Here is a 19673-nt window from a genome sequence, read left to right as displayed (position 1 = left end):
TTCAACGGTTCCAACCTAAAAACAGTTTCTGATGGGTTCCCATGATCACAAGCAGGGAACCGAAAAAGTGTTTCCCATGAAATTTGAAATCGTGTGGCCTGATTTAAACCATATAGCTCATAGTATTATACAGTTAACCTTTAATGTTTTTCAGAGCCTTACAGGACACACAATGACTGTGGAGGCAGTGCGGTTTGGCCATGCTGAAGATATGGTTGTAGCGGGCTCATTATCAGGGGCACTCAAGGTGTGGGACCTGGAACAAGCTAAAAGTATGAGGCATTGTTTCACAACACTTTCATCTCTTGTAATTATATGGGGCTGAATTTACAAAGCCTGTTTTAGACTTACACACATGTAACTACATGCATTTACAATGCTTAAACACCTGTTTTAGACTCACCCATGTAACTACATGCATTTACAATGCTTAAACACCTGTTTTAGACTCACACCCATGTAACTACATGCATTTACAATGCTTAAACACCTGTTTTAGACTCACACACATGTAACTACATGCATTTACAATGCTTAAACACCTGTTTTAGACTCACACACATGTAACTACATGCATTTACAATGCTTAAACACCTGTTTTAGACTCACACACAGGTAACTACATGCATTTACAATGCTTAAACACCTGTTTTAGACTCACACACAGGTAACTACATGCATTTACAATGCTTAAACACCTGTTTTAGACTCACACACATGTAACTACATGCATTTACAATGCTTAAACACCTGTTTTAGACTCACACACATGTAACTACATGCATTTACAATGCTTAAACACCTGTTTTAGACTCACACACAGGTAACTACATGCATTTACAATGCTTAAACACCTGTTTTAGACTCACACACAGGTAACTACATGCATTTACAATGCTTAAACACCTGTTTTAGACTCACACACAGGTAACTACATGCATTTACAATGCTTAAACACCTGTTTTAGACTCACACACATGTAACTACATGCATTTACAATGCTTAAACACCTGTTTTAGACTCACACCCATGTAACTACATGCATTTACAATGCTTAAACACCTGTTTTAGACTCACACCCATGTAACTACATGCATTTACAATGCTTAAACACCTGCGTTCAAGAAAATCAGGCATCGTAAATTCGGCCTATAATGTTTATCCATTTCATCTGAAAATGGGATTCAGGGTTTAAGTTGGCATTATTCCTTTTTTTTCAGCAGTTCTGCAAATTTATTAAAGAAATCTGTAACAAATTCCATTTAATTTTTTTTTTAAACTGTATCAATTATTTCACAAATACATTGATGAAAAGAATAAAATTTTAAATATAAAATGCATTACCGAACTTAGTTTTTGTAGTACATCTGTGATGATTAAAAAGAAAATTCTGGAATGTTTTACAAGTAAAGAGCTGTGTTTGTAATAATATTTAAAAAGTGTAATTTTAATGTGTATGTTTCACAAACTGAAATATGTGTTAGAAAATGTCTTGATGACTCCACATGGAGACTAATGCTAGGGTCAGACTACCAACTGCCAGCACAAAGTTGGCCAACTTTCTGCTGTCATGACTTTTACGACGGTCCAGTTGCTAGTTTGAGTGTTCTTACAATTCGATTTTCTTCATATAACCCTTTAGTTGTTAATCTGAGCGCACCCGTCATAAGTCGGGAGTTGGGGAAATTACAACACAACTGTCAAGTTGGCCAACTTTATGCTGGCAGTTGACAGTCTGAGCCTAGCATACATATGTCTGTTGTTTGATTTTTAGTATTGAGAACCTTGACGGGACATAGGGCAGGAATTACTGCTCTTGATTTCCACCCATACGGGGATTATTCTGCATCAGGGTCAATGGATTCCAACATCAAAGTGAGTATAAATTGATACTTTTAGCTAGGGGTTTTCTTTTTCTTTTTTTTTTCTTTTTTCTCGCTTTTTAAAAACAAATTAAAACATGAACACATTTTGTTTTAGTGCAATGTTTCTTTTATTTTGTCTAAAACACTTCTTCTTCTTATATAATAAATGTTTATGAATTATTATTAATTGTGAAAAAAAGATGCTCTGAATTTTAGAACTGTATCATTACATAGTATATCATTTATGCATATATTACGAAAACAATTTTGTTTTTCTTAATCAGGTTCTTTAAAATAGTTAATTGTAAAGCATTTTAAGCTGACTTATCTTTTTATTTTCAGTTATGGGACATCAGAAGGAAAGGTTGTATATTCACATATAAGGTTAGTTGTCATTTTTTCTCTCCACTATTTATTTCATGCATATAGAATAATTAAATTTCCATTATATTTGTTACAATTTAAATGAAATGTTTTGTTTAACGACGCACTCAACACATTTTATTTACGATTATATGGCGTCACACATATGGTTAAGGACCACATAGATATTGAGAGAGGAAACCCGCTGTCGCCACTTCATGGGCTACTCTTTTCGATTAGCAGCAAGGGATCTTTTATATGCACCAACCCACAGACAGAATAACACATACCACAGCCTTTAATATACCAGTCATGGTGCACAGGCTGGAGCGAAATATAGCCCAATGAGCCCACTAACAGTGATTGATCCCGTACCGACCACACATCAAGCAAACGCTTTACCACTGGGCTATGTCCCACCCCTTGTTATAATTTAACATCATCCAGTCGTAGCAATACAGGTTTGTTCATTTTTTAAACAACGTAGAAATGATGTCGTCAAGGAACGTCGTATCTGATGATGTCACTATATATTGGTACTTTGTAAGTTTGTCTTATTGAGCGTTATTGTTTACGAACTAAAGAAAGAAATCAAAATAGAATACATGTGTGAACTTTAAGCGTTATTATTAGTATTAGTATGTCTGAAGTTTAATTCGCCCATTCATACAGTTTGCAGATGTCTTTTAGTTTGTTCAAATCCTGTTAAACGTAAAAGAAATAACAGACAATCATTAAGTAAAACATTGACTTCATTGGATAAGGAGTTATTTCCCTTTAATTGTTCAGTGCCTTTTGAAACATTGATAAATAATATATTAAAATGTAAAAGAACATGTAACAGATGTGTAATGTCAGTATATGCTAAAGGTATATGAATATGTATTTATTAGTATGTTGATCTGTTGGGGTTTTTTATTTGCTAGTTATAATGTTCATGCAATGTATTAGAATTTAGGTGGATGCTGTTTTTTCTATTTACAGGGCCACAATAATGGAATTAACTGTCTCAGGTTTAGTCCCGATGGAAGGTGGATATCATCTGCTGGGGCTGACTCTGTCATTAAGGTAGCTAATGACAATTCACTTTGTCACTTTTTTGTTAATATTTTTTTGTTCTATTCTATCTGCCCTTAGTGTGTCATTCGCACATTAATGGAACAAGAAGTAGCTCAGTAGTAGAGCATTCAGTTCATCAGAGAAATTGCAGAATTCATTCCATTTGGTAACCATGCTGATCTTTCCAGCTAGAGATCCGTACCAGGCTAGGGATTTTCAAAGCTATCTCGGCGCTACGAAATAGTGAAACCATCGTAGGGTATGACATCACTACAGCACACATCATAGTGATGTCATAATTTACGATTCCGTAGCTCTTGAGTAACATCTCATTGTTCTTAAAGTTGTTTTGCATTGCATTACGTAATCACAAAGTTAGAAATAATTAATGAATTAGGCCCCAGTCTTGTATTGTAGTGGTTAAACTATGGGCATAAGGATGGTCAGTGTTATGTTCATATTCTGGCACTGGCTATAGTCGCATTGGAGAGATGTAAAGCTGTTACTTTATTAAATTTCTCATTATAATTATCCACTAGCCAATAACTTCTGTTCTGGATGGACAATCCGGATAGCTGAGGTGAACCATTCATTAATAAAATAAAGTTATCTATCCCTGGAACAATTTATTTATATAAGCTAATGGTAGTCTAATGTTTGTTGTCTAATATAGATGCTTGTAGCCAGTAAATTATATAATTTGTTGAATATACCACTTAAACGCCTTGATTTATTCCCTTTTTGCAGATATGGGATTTAACAGCAGGGAAGCTGATAACAGATCTCAAAGGCCACAAAGGACCGGTGAATGTGGTTGAGTTTCATCCAAATGAATTGTTGCTGGCATCCGGCAGTGCCGACAGGTGTGTTCGCTTAATGCAATCTTTGTCAGCAAATCGTAAAAAGCAGTGATTTCTGGTTTATATATTGAACCCTGTTTTGTCTCTCTTCTGTTTCTGTTTCTGTTTTTGTCTCTGTCTCTCTCTCTCTCTCTCTCTCTCTGTCTCTGTCTCTCTGTCTCTCTCACTCTCTCTCTCTCTCTCTCTCTGTCTCTCTCTCTCTCTCTCTCTTTCTCTTTCTCTCTCTTTCTCTCTCTCTCTCTGTAATAAATAAATAAATTGGCTGGTACAATAATTAACATTGCTTTGATTAAAACCTTGTTATTTTGTGCTTATGTTGGAAAAAATTGGTTTATTATTTGACAATGATATTTAGGAAATAGTATATTATCTTAACCTTTAGACTACTGGATTAATTTTTAACAAAAATCACGTTGAGTGGGTACAAGTTTATAATTTTTACTCACATATATTCACTTAAATGTTTGATAAATACATGAAATAAAGTTCATATATGAATCGGTAAGTATTATTTTTGTGGGTTTTTGTAATTTTTATTATTTTTAGATCAGCTACTGGTGATTAAAATTAGGCAAAAAATCTAAAAAGTTGCGTTTACTTACGAGCATTTGTGGCCAGCTGTCCAGTATTTATGTCCATTATTCCCGATAACAGTGGTTTTCTGACCAGAATGTTTTTTTAAACCCGAACTACAATTTATATTGCAATATTTGGTGATTTTCGTTGTTGGTAAAAGTTCTGAACGATCAAATTTATTATCAAATTAGCTGTTACAATCAGCTATCGATCCCTGAAAATGACCGCGACGTGCCGCCATTGTTGTCAAGCGAAAATACTTGCCGAAAACCACTTTTTGAACCAAAAATTTCAAGGTATTTTCAATTGAAAAAATCAAAACAAAAGCCACCATTTTGAAAAAAAATCTTTTTTCTTTTATTATATTTCCGTTTCCGGTGAGTGTCGTGTGCAAAACGGCGGGAAATATGAATTGGGGAATGCACTATATACAGTATACAGTATGTCGACTGACGTGACGTCGGGCGAGATATCTCGTCTGCAGTACTCAGAAGGTTAATGCATCTTTCTTTTTCAGGACTGTAAGGTTCTGGGACTTGGAATCATTCCAGGAAGTTAGTTCCACAGAGGGTGATTCAACTCCAATCAGGTATGGCTGTTTTTCTCTTTATTCATTCCGCTTGTTTTGTCACATAAGGCTGAATTATAAAATTGAAATGTGACATCTGTGCAGGCTCCCCAAGTCCGCCAAAGAAATAACAAATAACCTGTATGAGTAGAAGGATGTAACTTCCAACATGGCTCCGAAATTGAGCTCTTGCTGTCCACCACCACACCTTTTTTGTTTTATAAATTTGACCATAGCTCCATATTTGATGCATTCTGGTGATATACAGAATTGAATGTGCTTTTAAATTGTGTTCTCATGAAATCAGCTTATCCAAATGTCCTTTCCTTTTTTATACACCTGTCTTTGACAGGTGGTCTGTCTCTATGTCCGTAAAGGTTTCATTTCTGGCGCATATTTTCCTTATCAATTCATATGTGATCATCAAACCTTACATGCATGTACAGCTTGGGATAGTGGTGTGTCGTATACCATAACTAGGTAACTGTGACATATTTTTCATCAAACTCCTAACAGGCATATCATATTATGTTCTCTTGTTGTTTAATGATAAGTAAATGTGTCTTTAAGTGCTTGTTTTTATAGTGCCATCACAAATAAACTATTTTGTATAATTGTACAGTGTTCGAAATAATCACTTGTCCGTTTGTCCTGACAAGTGAAAATTTCTTCAGACAAACAAAATGTACCTTGGTGGTTGTCCAGTGCACAAGTAAAAATGTTCAGTGCAGTTACATTTTGAGCAATCACAAACAACATCCTGGTACTTGAATAAAAGAAACCATTTATTTGGGCAAGTAAAAATATTGGCAGACAAGTAGATTTCTAGATGTATTTGTCCGGTGGACTAGTAAAAACATTCTGCTTATTTCTATCACTGTTGTATAGTAACCATGTGTGTGAGTACCCATTCTGGAATTATTTTCAGGACCATAAAATTTCACCCTGATGGCATGTGTCTGTACAGTGGAAGTCGCGACATGCTGAAGGTCTACAGCTGGGAGCCTATCATGTGTCTTGATTCTGTCCCGGTCAACTGGGGAGAGGTGTCCGATATGGCTATTGCAGAAAACCAGCTGGTCAGTTCACCTGTGTGGCTTAATTATTTATTCATTCATTTATACTTATTTTCGTGCTGATGTCCAATTAAGGTCAAGCAAGTTGTCCTGGGCACACACCTCAGCTATATCAACTGTCTGTCCAGGACAGTGGGTTTGTGGTTAGTTATTAGTGGTTAGTGACAGAAACAGAAGTCGGTGTAGTGGCTGAACACCTACCCCTTGAGTTGTTAATCTCGCTCTGGGTGGAAGCCGGTACCGGAATGTGAATCCAGTACCTACCAGCGTTAAGTCGTGATAGCGTAACCACAACACCACTGAGGCTGGTTTAATTTAAAAAAAATTCTGTTCAGCTTAACCTGAGGTTGTTATCGTGTGACTAGGACCCTGTTCCACAAAGCGACCTTTGCGCTGAGATCACTTTAAATGCATTAGGTAGTTACTTAATTAAGGTGATCTTAGGGCTAAGATCAATTCATGGAACGGGGCCCAGAATAGTAAGCAGAGGACTTGCAGGAAGATTTAAGCAATTTCATTGGCTGTTCTGATGTTTAGACCAATCTATTGAAATATGGGAAAATGTCAATGATGAGAGGTCAGGTGAAGTATTTTATGAAAAGAAGAAACAATCCAAGTTTTTTGCATTTCATTGTTGGTAAAAAAAAAATTATATCTTGTGCTGCATTCTGTTTTTTGTCATCTCTTGTTTGGTACAGCGCTCGCTCAATGCACGGTCAGTCTGGGATCGATCCCCGTCGGTGGGCCCATTGGGCTATTTCTTGTCACAAGCCAGTGCACCACGACTTGTATATCAAAGGCTGTGGTATGTGCTATCCTGTCTGGGATGGTGCATATAAAAGATCCCTTGCTGCTAATCGGAAAGAGTAGCCCATGAAGTGGCAGCAGTGGGTTTCCTCTCAATATCTGTGTGGTCCTTAACCATATGTCTGATGCCATATAACCGTAATTAAAATGTGTTGAGTGCATCGTTAAATAAAACATTTCTTTCTTTCTTTCTCTTGTTTGGTTAATGTTATCTTTTGGTTCTTTTGGGGGGGTTTTGCCACAACAATTGTACAAAAATAATATCAATAAAACCCACAACTCAAGTGTGGGGTTTTTGGGAGGGTTTGTGGGTTTTTTTTTACCAATTTAATGCTAAAAATAATAGGTTGGGTGACACCAAATCAAACGTTCTTTTTTTTTAGAGTTATCCTTATTTTTCAAACATTTTCACCTGTTGTAATAAAATTATTTTTTCACTGAAATTATTTCAGGTTTGTACAGATTACTTTTACTAATTACATACACTGTTGTTTTAGTTTAAAGTTACTTGATGACACAATTTAATGTAAATGTTTTTTCTGTTTTGTTTAGATAGGCGCATCATTTTTACACAGCAGTGTTTCCAGTTATGTGATAGCTTTAGAGGTGAGTAAAATCCTATTTACAAAAACATCTGAAACCAAACCGAGACCATGTTAATAATGTTCTACATAATCCATACATTACATGACAGTTTTGGTCACAATTATTTGTTATTAGCTTCTTGTTATTAATTATTATTATCAAAAAGTAAAATGCATCACACATATTTTCATTGTTTTCTATACATAGTCTTTAATTATGGAGAACTAACAGGGAAGTGACCAAATGCAGCCTTTGTCATAAATATGATAATGTTGGCATCAAATGGCATGCTAGCTATATTTTGTTCACAGTACCAGACGTAACCAAACAGAGGGGGCTGTGTCTCCCCTCCCAATAATTTTTCCCCTGTTATTGTCCTCAAGATTCTGAAAATGACATATTTGAAACCCATGAAATCAAAATGTTCTTGGAGGAGCATGTCACCAAATCTCTCATAACAGGCTAAGAGCTTTTGGACTCTCAAATTTCCATCCTCCAAGCCATCTCACTGATAGTGGGACCCCCCCCCCCCCCCCCCCACCCCTCCCTCCACTTTCAAATGCACTTCACAGGTTGCAAGTACTTCCTTATAGATTCTGCACAATCATATTTTTATTCATTAATCGTCAGGTATCAAAAAAAAATTCCGATTCATATTTGGCATCGTGCATGCAGTGCATGTTGGCAGCTCATTGACATTAATTACTTTTAATGGTGACTTCATTGTCACAAAAGGCACAAAAAAGTAGTCCATAAAGTGTTTCGAACTGTTGATATCGGTGCCTAGATTTGTGATCCTATCCCTTAAAATTTGCATTTACCATAGTTTGACACCCAATAGCCGATGTATTTTTCGTGCTGGGGTGTCGTTAAACATTTATTCATTCATTCTCTTAAAATGTTTTCTTTTTATGATTTTTCAGCGTGTACAGCCAGTGGGTGGGGTTACCCAACAGGAACCATCCCGTCATTTATCCAGGTAGTTTTCCTTGGAAATCATTTCAATTACAGAAATTTTATTACAACATTGATTTTCTGCATTTTTTTCAGCAAAGGAAAATATGTAATTCTTTAGTCTAATGAAATTCTGTATTCGTAAATAAAGCCACCCCCAACAGTCACCTTAACAAACACGAAATTGCCTTTTAACAGTAGGTCATACCTCCCATTAAATAAAACAAAAAGACAATATTACCACCAGTGAGGTGTGTTTGTTTTCAATTTTTGCAGTATGAAGTATCCAAGCCCAAGTATGAACTAAAACCAAATTACCACCACAATAATTTTAAGTAAATATATTCTACTTAAGAATATGGGAAGATTGTCAACATATTTTTATGTGTGTTTTGTCAGAAACGTGTGTAGACGCTCTGTGTTGTGCTGTTGTTTTAAGAGCATTAAAATTATTAAATAAACAGTACGTATTTGTAACATAGAAGGTGTGTTTCTGATAATTAATTAGTACCCATGTCTTAATAAAGCCCCCCTCCGTTTTGATAGCAATTAATAGAAATGCTAGAACCTTTTTCGTCTTCTAAGTTCATTTAAGTATTTCGTTATTTTATTAAATAAAAAAATTGCAAGTTTGTCTCAAAGTTCATGCTTAAAAGGTCTTACCCCCTGGGCTTATTTCCGGTCAAATTAAACACAAATGTATTACACAATGATTTTACTGCATTTTTTTCAGCAGAAAATAGTAATCTTTAGTCTATGTGTAGATAACAGTAAGTAACAGACCTTTTAACAGTGTTAACCATAAAATAAAAAAAGAGAATTTATGTGGGCAGTTTTTCTTTTAATGTAGGAAAATTAAATAATTTTAGTATGTCAACTTATAGGGAAAATGTCAACATATTTTTATTTGTGTTTATCAGCCGTGTAGATGTTCTGTGGTGTGTGTGAGCAATTATTCTACAAGTATATGTTCTATTTGTTTTTAGTAGTCGCAAAAATTATGGAATGGAAAGACCTGCAACACAGTCAACAAGACAGGCCAGGTGAGTTGTGTGTGTGGGTTTTTAATCTTTTACATCATATTCAGTCTGCAGACCTCTCCATGACAAATGGTCGCATTTACTGTATTAAATTTTAAAAATAATTCTTTCCACAGTAACAGCCTTATGGTAAATACAAACTGACTTCACATTGTGATAGTAAAACTCCAATATCTTAAAGAGAAAAAAGATAGCTGTAGTTTAAAACATATTAGTGTGTCATTTAAACAGACATCCATTTCCTTTCCTTTTTGATGTCAAAATCTTTGTTATTGTTTCGAATACGAATACTAATAGAAATATGTTTATTTGGATTGCCAATCATTTCACAGCGTGTTCCAACACATAAATACGTGCCAATGCATATACATAAATACACATCTAGTTAATTAACATTAATGTTAAAAGTTAATTTAAAATAGAAATAAGAAATGTCAAATAAAGTATATACTATGTTGTCTGACTGTTTGAGCCTTAGTATAAGCTTAAATTAGTACAGTAATGCACATTTCAAGCGTTTAGTATTAATAAACATAATTTAAGTTCATCATATTCAGTGATTGTGGCTTTTTTGCAATTGTTTGTTGCTGGTGTTTGTAGTTTTCCGAAAGAGGATGCCGATGAGCCTGCGAAGAACCAGGTGGAAGAGCCGGGCAACAGCGTGTCGGCTGACATTCAGAACCAGGACGACTACCGCGAACTCTTCCAGGTCAACTGTCGACGAATCGGTCAGTTCACCTGCTCGCACTGTGCCGTTGTGTGTGATAACTAATTCTGTAGTTTACCATTCTTAGTTGTGAGATTGTGTGTGATAACTCTTTAATTGTGTGGTTTAGGCCAGCGGGGAAACAATACAGTGTTTGCTGTGTCTCTTTCTCACCTCTGTGTGTGACTGTATTAACTAATCGGGGATTTATCCAGACAAATGGGTCTGAAAATAGGCCCCTTTTTAAAAAAAAGAAAATTCCTCATATATATAATATACTTATGGTAAAAAGAAACGCAAAAATTGTGATAGTTATAACTCCGATTCTTGAAGAGAAAAACCGGTTCATGCTGTTGTGAATATAAGGTCATTGCATGTGTCCCATTTAAACAGAAAACGCATTGTACAATTTCCAAAATTGAATTTGCCATGTGCAAATCATGTTGCATGTTGTCTGCACGTGCAACATGAATAGTATAAAAGTGCAGGGTGTTCGCTTGCCTGGCCTCTGTATCTGGCCGACAGTTTCCAGGACATGCCACGTTCAGTGAACCGCAGAGGAACAATGCCATCGGCCGACTAGACGCAGGCGAATCCAGAACGGCCGTTGCCAGGGCATTCCATGTGTCCCCAAGCACCATCTCCAGACGTGGGACCGTTACCAGCAACATGGATCAACACGTGACCTCACTAGATCTAGTCGACCACGGGTCACTACCCCCCGGTTAGGACCGCTACATCCGGGTACGCCAAATCGGGAAATATTGAACTGTCAAATCCAAAGTAGCAATACCATGGTGTCTGACTGATTCCGACCAGACCTACGGTATAAGCTTAAGTGAGGTAGGAATTCGTGCACGTCCATTTCGAGCGTTCAGTATTAATAAACATAATTTGCCAGATTCATCGACAATGGCCTCAGCGATTGACAGGTGTGGTTTTTGACAGTCCCGATTTTGTTGTCATGATGGAAGATGTTGTATAGGCGTCGTGGTTTTCGGCAAACTGCGTGCATGAAGTGGACAGATTCGGCGGAAGTAACCATGGTGTGGGCAGCCATCTCACACACTGGCAACAGCGTCCACGTGCAGGGCAACCATTCAGGGCTACATTGACAGATCCTACCGCCACACATCGTTCCAGTTATGGCCAACGCCAACGCAATCATGACAACGCCAGGCCTCACACAGCACGTCTCGCAACGGCTTTCCTGAACAACAACATTAATGTGTGTCCTTGGCCATCGATATTCCGGTTTTTACCAATCTGAGCATCTATGGGAGAGTTGGACCGTGCCTCCGACAGCGACTCCACAGCCCCAACCCTGCCCGAGCTGGCAGCAGCTTGCAGCGAGGGGCCACCATCCCCAGGGTTTCATGTGTACTCTTTCTCACCTGGGTGTGCGGTGCCTGCATTGTCAACACACGCGGAATCGGGGATATGACTCCAGATGTGACCTTGGTGGTGTGTCCTATCACTTACTCACAATGGACTAGAGTGAATTGTGAACAATCCTGCAACATTTGGTAATTATCGGACTCACCATTCAATAATTAAATCAATTCTCCAAATGTTACGACAATGTGGTTTTGCGTTTCTTCTTTTGAAGAGTATATATATATTTAATATATGTCTGTTGTAATTAATTAATTTAACAGTGGTGTACTGCATCATTCAGTGGCCTGAAAAAAATATCCCAAGTATGATTTACTTGTGCTTTTTTCCCCAACCCCGTCAGACATGGGACCCTAGTAAAAAATCCTGGATAAATTCCTGTTAATTCTATAGTGTACTTTAGACCAATATTACAAATAAGGTATTCCAATGTTTGCTGTACCCCTTTTGCACCTAATTGTATGGTGTGATTTTGTGTGCTAAGTGTAATTATGTAGTTTTCTTTGGACCAGCCTTAAACAAAAATACTATAATTTACTGTACTCTGATCATCACATAAAGTTCTACTTTTTTGTTTTGTTTCCAGCCATAATTTTGTTTTAGGTGTACAGTACATGTAGTTAAATGTTTTAAATGAAGCATTGACTAGGTTTACGGTCGTGTTTTGTCAAGTTTTCAACTTTGATTTTTAGTTTGTATTTCGTCAATATATTCCATAAAAAAAATTCTCCAGAAAAGGGGTGGGACATATTTCTTGTTCTAGCCAGTACTCAACAACTGGTGTAACATAGGTCATGATATGTACTGTTTGGGAAAGTGCACATGAAAGATCTCTTGCTGCTAAAAAACTAAATTATAGCCCCCAAAATTTTAGAATTGGTATGCTTAACAAACTTTTTTTTCTTTTCTTTTTTGCTTCTTGTTTGGTTAAAACAAATTACATTTGGCCACACATTTTCAAACCCAAACCTTGAAAATGGTTTATCACATTATGGCAAAACATTGTAAACTTTAAAGATGACGTCAGTGTGAATTTGATATCAATTGTTATCCTCAAAGATCTGTTTTGTGCAATCATTCTTGGTCTTAATTTACAACTAAAACTGATATAACCTGCAACTTTGAGCAAATTTAGGCACACGTTTAAACAAATCTGATAATTAAAGCTTAGATTGACTCTTGTTTGTTGGTTTGGTTTTAAAAAGCACATTAACATTAAACTAATTAGTATCCGCTATATATACTAAAATGTTATGATTTTAAATGATGCACGTGAAGAATTTCTAGTGACTTTGTACTAGAAATTAATCACAGTTACTAACTTGTTTTGGATTCATGTTTTTCTCACGTTTATTAATTGAGAAGATGTGTTATTTTCACCCTACCATTTCCAGATGACAAAAACACATGGCAAGTTGGGAAAAAGGCCAATAAGGGTGAGAATATAGCACTACGGTACTGCACACTGTACACATTATACACATATGGTGCTGGCTTCAGTTGTATGTTACATAACACTTATAATGCTGTCTTACAGTGAAGCTTGTCTTGGTGGGGCTACAGTATACAAAGCACATCTTGAATCATATTCAACAACTGTGTCGTGCTGGTATATGTCATCAGACCGGCCTCGGTGGCGTCGTGGTAGGCCATCGGTTTACAGGCTGGTAGGTTCCCAGTCGAAGCATGGGATTTTTAATCCAGATACCGACTCCAAACCCTGAGTGAGTGCTCCGCAAGGCTCAATGGGTAGGTGTAAACCACTTGCACCGACCAGTGATCCATAACTGGTTCAACAAAGGCCATGGTTTGTGCTATCCTGCCTGTGGGAAGTGCAAATAAAAGATCCCTTGCTGCTAATCGGAAGAGTAGCCCATGTAGTGGCGACAGCGGGTTTCCTCTCAAAATCTGTGTGGTCCTTAACCTTATGTCTGACGCCATATAACCGTAAATAAAATGTGTTGAGTGCGTCGTTAAATAAAACATTTCTTTCTTTTTATGTCATCAGAAGCCCATTGGTATGTGCTATCCTGTATGTGGGAAAATGCTTTTGTCTCGCCTTTAGGTATTACATTTCCAACGGTGGGGGGGGTATAGGGGGGGCGTAGCCCAGTGGTAAAGCGCTCACTTGATGTGTGGTCGGTGTAGGATCGATCTCCGTCGGTGAGCTCATTGGGCTATTTCTCTTTCCAGCCAGTGCACCATGACTGGTATATGAAACGCAGTGGTATATGCTACCCTGTCTGTGTGATGGTGCATATGAAAGATCCCTTACTGCTAATTGGAAAGAGGTAGCCCATGAAGTGGTGACAGCGGGTTTCCTCTCTCATTATCTGAATGGTCTGATGCCATATAACCATAATTAAAATGTGTTGAGTGCGTCGTTAAATAAAACATTTTCTCCCAACGGTGCCAGAGGTGGCAGCGATGGCATCAACTTTTGCATTAAAGTTTAACGTTAAAGATTTGCATTTAGATCAGGTTGTCCCAAACTATACATCCTAGGTCAGTGAAACTTGGTTTATGGTTGCACCTATGGATATTTATCACAGTGCACGTAAAAAAAATTGTTATGGTAGGCAGGTAATTTAATTCCACAGAATTGTTGATATAAAAAGTAATTCTTGTGCCTCTTTGGAAGAAGAATGGTGGCAGCTGCTTTTGTAGTTTTTTAATTTGTTTATTTAATGTACGAAAAAGATATTTGTGTATTTTGCGTGAAGGCAGTTGACAGTTGTTGTTGATATTTTAACACAAAGTTTTATTAAAGTGGTATCTGTTATGCATTAGTCTATGCCATCATAATATGGAGAGGTGAGATGTCCACCAAGACTGGCTTGTCTTAATTAACGTAATTGAGAATATGGTGAAGGGCTTACACATATATACCAATAGGCTTTCTGTATAACCATTTAACTGCATGCTTACTCATCATTTACACATCAGTCTTTAACTTTATACCTGTATTAATGAGCTCAATGTACTCACTGTATTATAAGTACGTAATTATAGTGTACATAGTAAGGCCTAAAACATACCGAAGCTTTGGTCTGGATCCGAGTTCTGGCAAGTGTGGCAAAGACACCATGTCTGGGGCCTAATTCACACAGCTCTCTTAGGCTCACTAAAGCTCTCTTTGGCAACATAGCATCGTCCTTGCAAGTGTTTTTGCATTGCACTGCGAGATCGCAAAGTTGCGAGATCGCAAAGTTGCGAGAATTTAGCGTATATATCTATCAACATATCTATCAACTGTAATTTTATCTTTAGATGTATTTTCTTCTATAAATACCAACAATAATTATGAGAATTTCACATTGATTAATATAATTATACCTTTTGTGTTTAAAAAAAATGAAAAAGTAAGATTCGAATATTGTTCAGTTGCCAAAATATATCACATGATCTATTTCATCTGTTGCCACATCTGTAGTTCCAGCACAGCACAGATGCAGTGTGTTTGTTATATTCGATTTCCTTTTTACTTGGAGGGATGTGGTAAAGTGATCACTTGGTACACGGTCGATCTGGGATTGATCCCCATCGGTGGGCCCAGTGGGCTATTTTTCATTCTAGCCAGTGTACCACAATTGGTATATCAAAGGCCGTGGTATGTGCTATTCTGTCTATGGGATGGTGCATATAAAAGATCTCATGCTACTAATTGAAAAATGTAGATGGGTTCCTTTCTAAGACTATCAAAATTACCAAATGTTTAACAGCCAATAGCCGATGATTAATAAATCAATGTGCTCTAATGGTTTAGTTAAACAAAACAAACTTTTACTTTTTCTTTTTTTACTGTCTCAAGGGTGGATAACTGAAAACTTTTGTCATCGACATATTGATTTTTTGCGTGGTAATTCAAGTAGGACATGTCTTATTTTTCACAGAATATATTTTAATAAAGAAATTATATTGAAATGCATGCAAAAATGAATGGTGGTACATTTATGCAGCCTGTGGGGTTGATCCCCCTCAGTAAACCCTTTAAATATTGTCCTATCCCAACCACTGGCTAGTGCTGTCTTATCTGCGGAGAAGTGCATGTTATGGAACCCTTGTTGCTGTTTGGTAGCTGTTGCCTATGTGGAGGCAGGAGATTTGTTCTTTCGTTATTTGGTCCAAGTTTTTTAATACCAATAAGCTCGCCACCAAATGACCATAGTTCAAAATGCAGTAAGATGTTAGATATTCATTGCCTTTCTTGTCGGTAAATAATGTTTTAAATAAGAGTTAAAAATGGAGATATTTAAGAACAAGTATTTTGTTGACAGATGATGATAGTAAGTAAAAACATGAATTTATTATTCATATTAAGATAATTGTATTGGTTGTTACCAGAAAAAGGTATTGATTAAGATTATTAAAAGGTGATGGAGTCATTTTAAATTAAAAGCAGAGAGGCAGTTTAGTTGATTTTCAGTTATGTTTATTGATCATAGAGGATGGATCTTTTTTTATATTAAAATATCTTGTTACATTTTGAGTGAAAATTATTGATTACATCTCATTATTTATTCACCACACTAATCACACGCTCAATTGTAATCTGATCGTAATTTAGTTTTTCTCTCTCGTTAAATGGAGGGGTCATGTGTAGTATTTTTGTTGTCTTTTCGACTCAGATTTTATTGTTTTACCGTGTGATGGATTTCTTACTGCATGCTCGTCTGTTGTAACCTTGCAATGTGTGGGAACATGGCCAGGCTGGTTTATGGAATCTGGATGAATGGGATTTTGTGGGGTCAGTCTTATTTAATTAAACTCCAGTTTGTAATATTTTGAAATAACATTCCACAGACAGTACTGTGGCAGATTTTTGTTTTTGAAACATGTAAGCATGACCATGCCCTTGCATGTTTTTTATATTCAGTCTAGGGGATGCACCCTTTTTAAAAAAAAAAAATGGCACTTCCCTGCTAACACTGTTTAGTTTGAGAAGTGCGACTATTCGAGGAGAGCAATTGTTTTTGCTCCTTGGTTTTTTTAAACACTGAAAGTCTCTATAGACTTTTTTTAGCAACTAATATGCAAAATTTAATAGTCTAACTATGCCCCATCAACTCAATTTCTCTTCCCTGTGTACTTATGTTTGTACAGTGATACCCGTCTAAACCAGATCCTGAACAAACCAAAACCCTGTCTAAACCAGCCAAGTTTCATGGTCCCAAATTTTCTCAATTCTAAAGCACGACCCTGTGAACACCGGATCCTGTCTTAAATCTTATAAATATTACGTTCCTGACGTGATCCGGTTTAAACAGGTTTCACTGTAATTGGTTTGCTCTGAAATTAGAGTGAGCGTATAATATGTTGCTTTAGATGTTAAATGCATGAGAGCTTTCTGGTATGTATGCCAGGGATGAGAACATTCAGTGTTTTCTCTTCTGTGGACAAACTCAGTTACCTGTGACTTTTTCAAGTCCCTGTAGCTTTTCAGATTTTTTCTTTCCATTGTCACTGTCATTTCTGATATGCTGTATTCAGTACATTTATTAGTGTTTTATGTCATGATAATTAAAGATATTGACCAATAGTTGACTAGTTAATATTGCATTTTGTAGACCAGTCATCTTATAGTCCTTCCCAGCCTTCATAATCATTGTTTTTTTGTAAATAATTAGTTTGATTTGACAAAACAAGGAAAGTAAAAGTGTTTTGAAAATAACAAAACCCCTACCATTGTTGTGTGCAATTTAGAAAACAATCAGCTAAAAAATAAATAACTTGTAGTAAATACCATAGTAAGAAAATAATGTCCCTGTGGGAAGGACTATATAGTCCATCCCATCCTCCTAAGTAAGAAAACAATGTCCCTGTGGGAAGGACTACATAGTCCGTACCATCCTCCTAAGTAAGAAAACAACATCCCTGTGGGAAAGTCTATATAGTCCATCCCATCCTCCTAAGTAAGAAAACAATGTCCCTGTGGGAAGGACTGTATAGTCCGTACCATCCTCCTAAGTAAGAAAACAATGTCCCTGTGGGAAGGACTGTATAGTCCGTACCATCCTCCTAAGTAAGAAAACAATGTCCCTGTGGGAAGGACTGTATAGTCCGTACCATCCTCCTAAGTAAGAAAACAACATCCCTGTGGGAAGGACTATATAGTCCGTACCATCCTCCTAAGTAAGAAAACAACGTCCCTGTGAGAAGGACTGTATAGTCCGTACCATCCTCCTAAGTAAGAAAACAACGTCCCTGTGAGAAGGACTGTATAGTCCGTACCATCCTCCTAAGTAAGAAAACAACGTCCCTGTGGGAAGGACTGTATAGTCCGTACCATCCTCCTAAGTAAGAAAACAACGTCCCTGTGAGAAGGACTGTATAGTCCGTACCATCCTCCTAAGTAAGAAAACAACATCCCTGTGGGAAGGACTGTATAGTCCGTACCATCCTCCTAAGTAAGAAAACAATGTCCCTGTGGGAAGGACTGTATAGTCCGTACCATCCTCCTAAGTAAGAAAACAACGTCCCTGTGGGAAGGACTGTATAGTCCGTACCATCCTCCTAAGTAAGAAAACAAGAGATCGCTGTGGGAAGGACTATATAGTCTGTACCATCCTCCTAAGTAAGAAAACAACGTCCCTGTGGGAAGGACTACATAGTCTGTACCATCCTCCTAAGTAAGAAAACAACGTCCCTGTGGGAAGGACTATATAGTCCGTACCATCCTCCTAAGTAAGAAAACAACGTCCCTGTGGGAAGGACTATAATTATAGTCCGTACCATCCTCCTAAGTAAGAAAACAACGTCCCTGTGAGAAGGACTATATAGTCCGTACCATCCTTCTAAGTAAGAAAACAACGTCCCTGTGGGAAGGACTATATAGTCCGTACAATCCTCCTAAGTAAGAAAACAACGTCCCTGTGGGAAGGATTGTATAGTCCATACAATCCTCCTAAGTAAGAAAACAACGTCCCTGTGAGAAGGACTATATAGTCCGTACAATCCTCCTAAGTAAGAAAACAACGTCCCTGTGGGAAGGACTGTATAGTCCGTACAATCCTCCTAAGTAAGAAAACAACGTCCCTGTGGGAAGGACTATAATTATAGTCCGTACCATCCTCCTAAGTAAGAAAACAACGTCCCTGTGGGAAGGACTATATAGTCCGTACCATCCTTCTAAGTAAGAAAACAACGTCCCTGTGGGAAGGACTGTATAGTCCGTACCATCCTCCTAAGTAAGAAAACAATGTCCCTGTGGGAAGGACTGTATAGTCCGTACCATCCTCCTAAGTAAGAAAACAACGTCCCTGTGGGAAGGACTGTATAGTCCGTACCATCCTCCTAAGTAAGAAAACAACAACTGTATAGTCCGTACCATACCATCCCTAAGAAAACAACGTCCCTGTGAGAAGGACTACATAGTCCGTACCATCCTCCTAAGTAAGAAAACAACGTCCCTGTGAGAAGGACTACATAGTCCGTACCATCCTCCTAAGTAAGAAAACAACGTCCCTGTGAGAAGGACTACATAGTCCGTACCATCCTCCTAAGTAAGAAAACAACGTCCCTGTGGGAAGGACTGTATAGTCTGTACCATCCTCCTAAGTAAGAAAACAACATCCCTGTGGGAAGGACTGTATAGTCTGTACCATCCTCCTAAGTAAGAAAACAACATCCCTGTGGGAAGGACTGTATAGTCCGTACCATCCTCCTAAGTAAGAAAACAAGAGATCGCTGTGGGAAGGACTACATAGTCTGTACCATCCTCCTAAGTAAGAAAACAACGTCCCTGTGGGAAGGACTACATAGTCTGTACCATCCTCCTAAGTAAGAAAACAACGTCCCTGTGGGAAGGACTATAATTATA

General features: G+C 37.4%; 1 protein-coding gene across 2 annotated transcripts in view; it reads left to right on the top strand.

Annotated features, from left to right (window-relative positions):
- LOC121388315 (katanin p80 WD40 repeat-containing subunit B1-like) overlaps window positions 1-19673 on the top strand; it is a 46747-nt gene that overhangs the window by 15630 nt on the left and 11444 nt on the right. The window contains exons 3-14 of one of the 2 annotated variants that reach the window (XM_041519605.1): window positions 155-272; window positions 1775-1875; window positions 2208-2249; window positions 3213-3296; window positions 4035-4150; window positions 5241-5312; window positions 6220-6370; window positions 7727-7780; window positions 8683-8738; window positions 9700-9756; window positions 10354-10481; window positions 13249-13290. In XM_041519605.1, coding sequence (XP_041375539.1) covers window positions 155-272; window positions 1775-1875; window positions 2208-2249; window positions 3213-3296; window positions 4035-4150; window positions 5241-5312; window positions 6220-6370; window positions 7727-7780; window positions 8683-8738; window positions 9700-9756; window positions 10354-10481; window positions 13249-13290 — 1021 coding nt within the window. The remainder of the gene's footprint in view (window positions 1-154; window positions 273-1774; window positions 1876-2207; window positions 2250-3212; window positions 3297-4034; window positions 4151-5240; window positions 5313-6219; window positions 6371-7726; window positions 7781-8682; window positions 8739-9699; window positions 9757-10353; window positions 10482-13248; window positions 13291-19673) is intronic. The other variant, XM_041519606.1, reaches the window with a different exon arrangement.

Source organism: Gigantopelta aegis, chromosome 14 (genome assembly GCF_016097555.1).
Source record: "Gigantopelta aegis isolate Gae_Host chromosome 14, Gae_host_genome, whole genome shotgun sequence".
Classification (NCBI taxonomy): Eukaryota; Metazoa; Mollusca; class Gastropoda; order Neomphalida; family Peltospiridae; genus Gigantopelta; species Gigantopelta aegis.
Note: the sequence above shows the minus strand (reverse complement) of the source record. Positions and strands in the feature narration are given on the sequence as shown.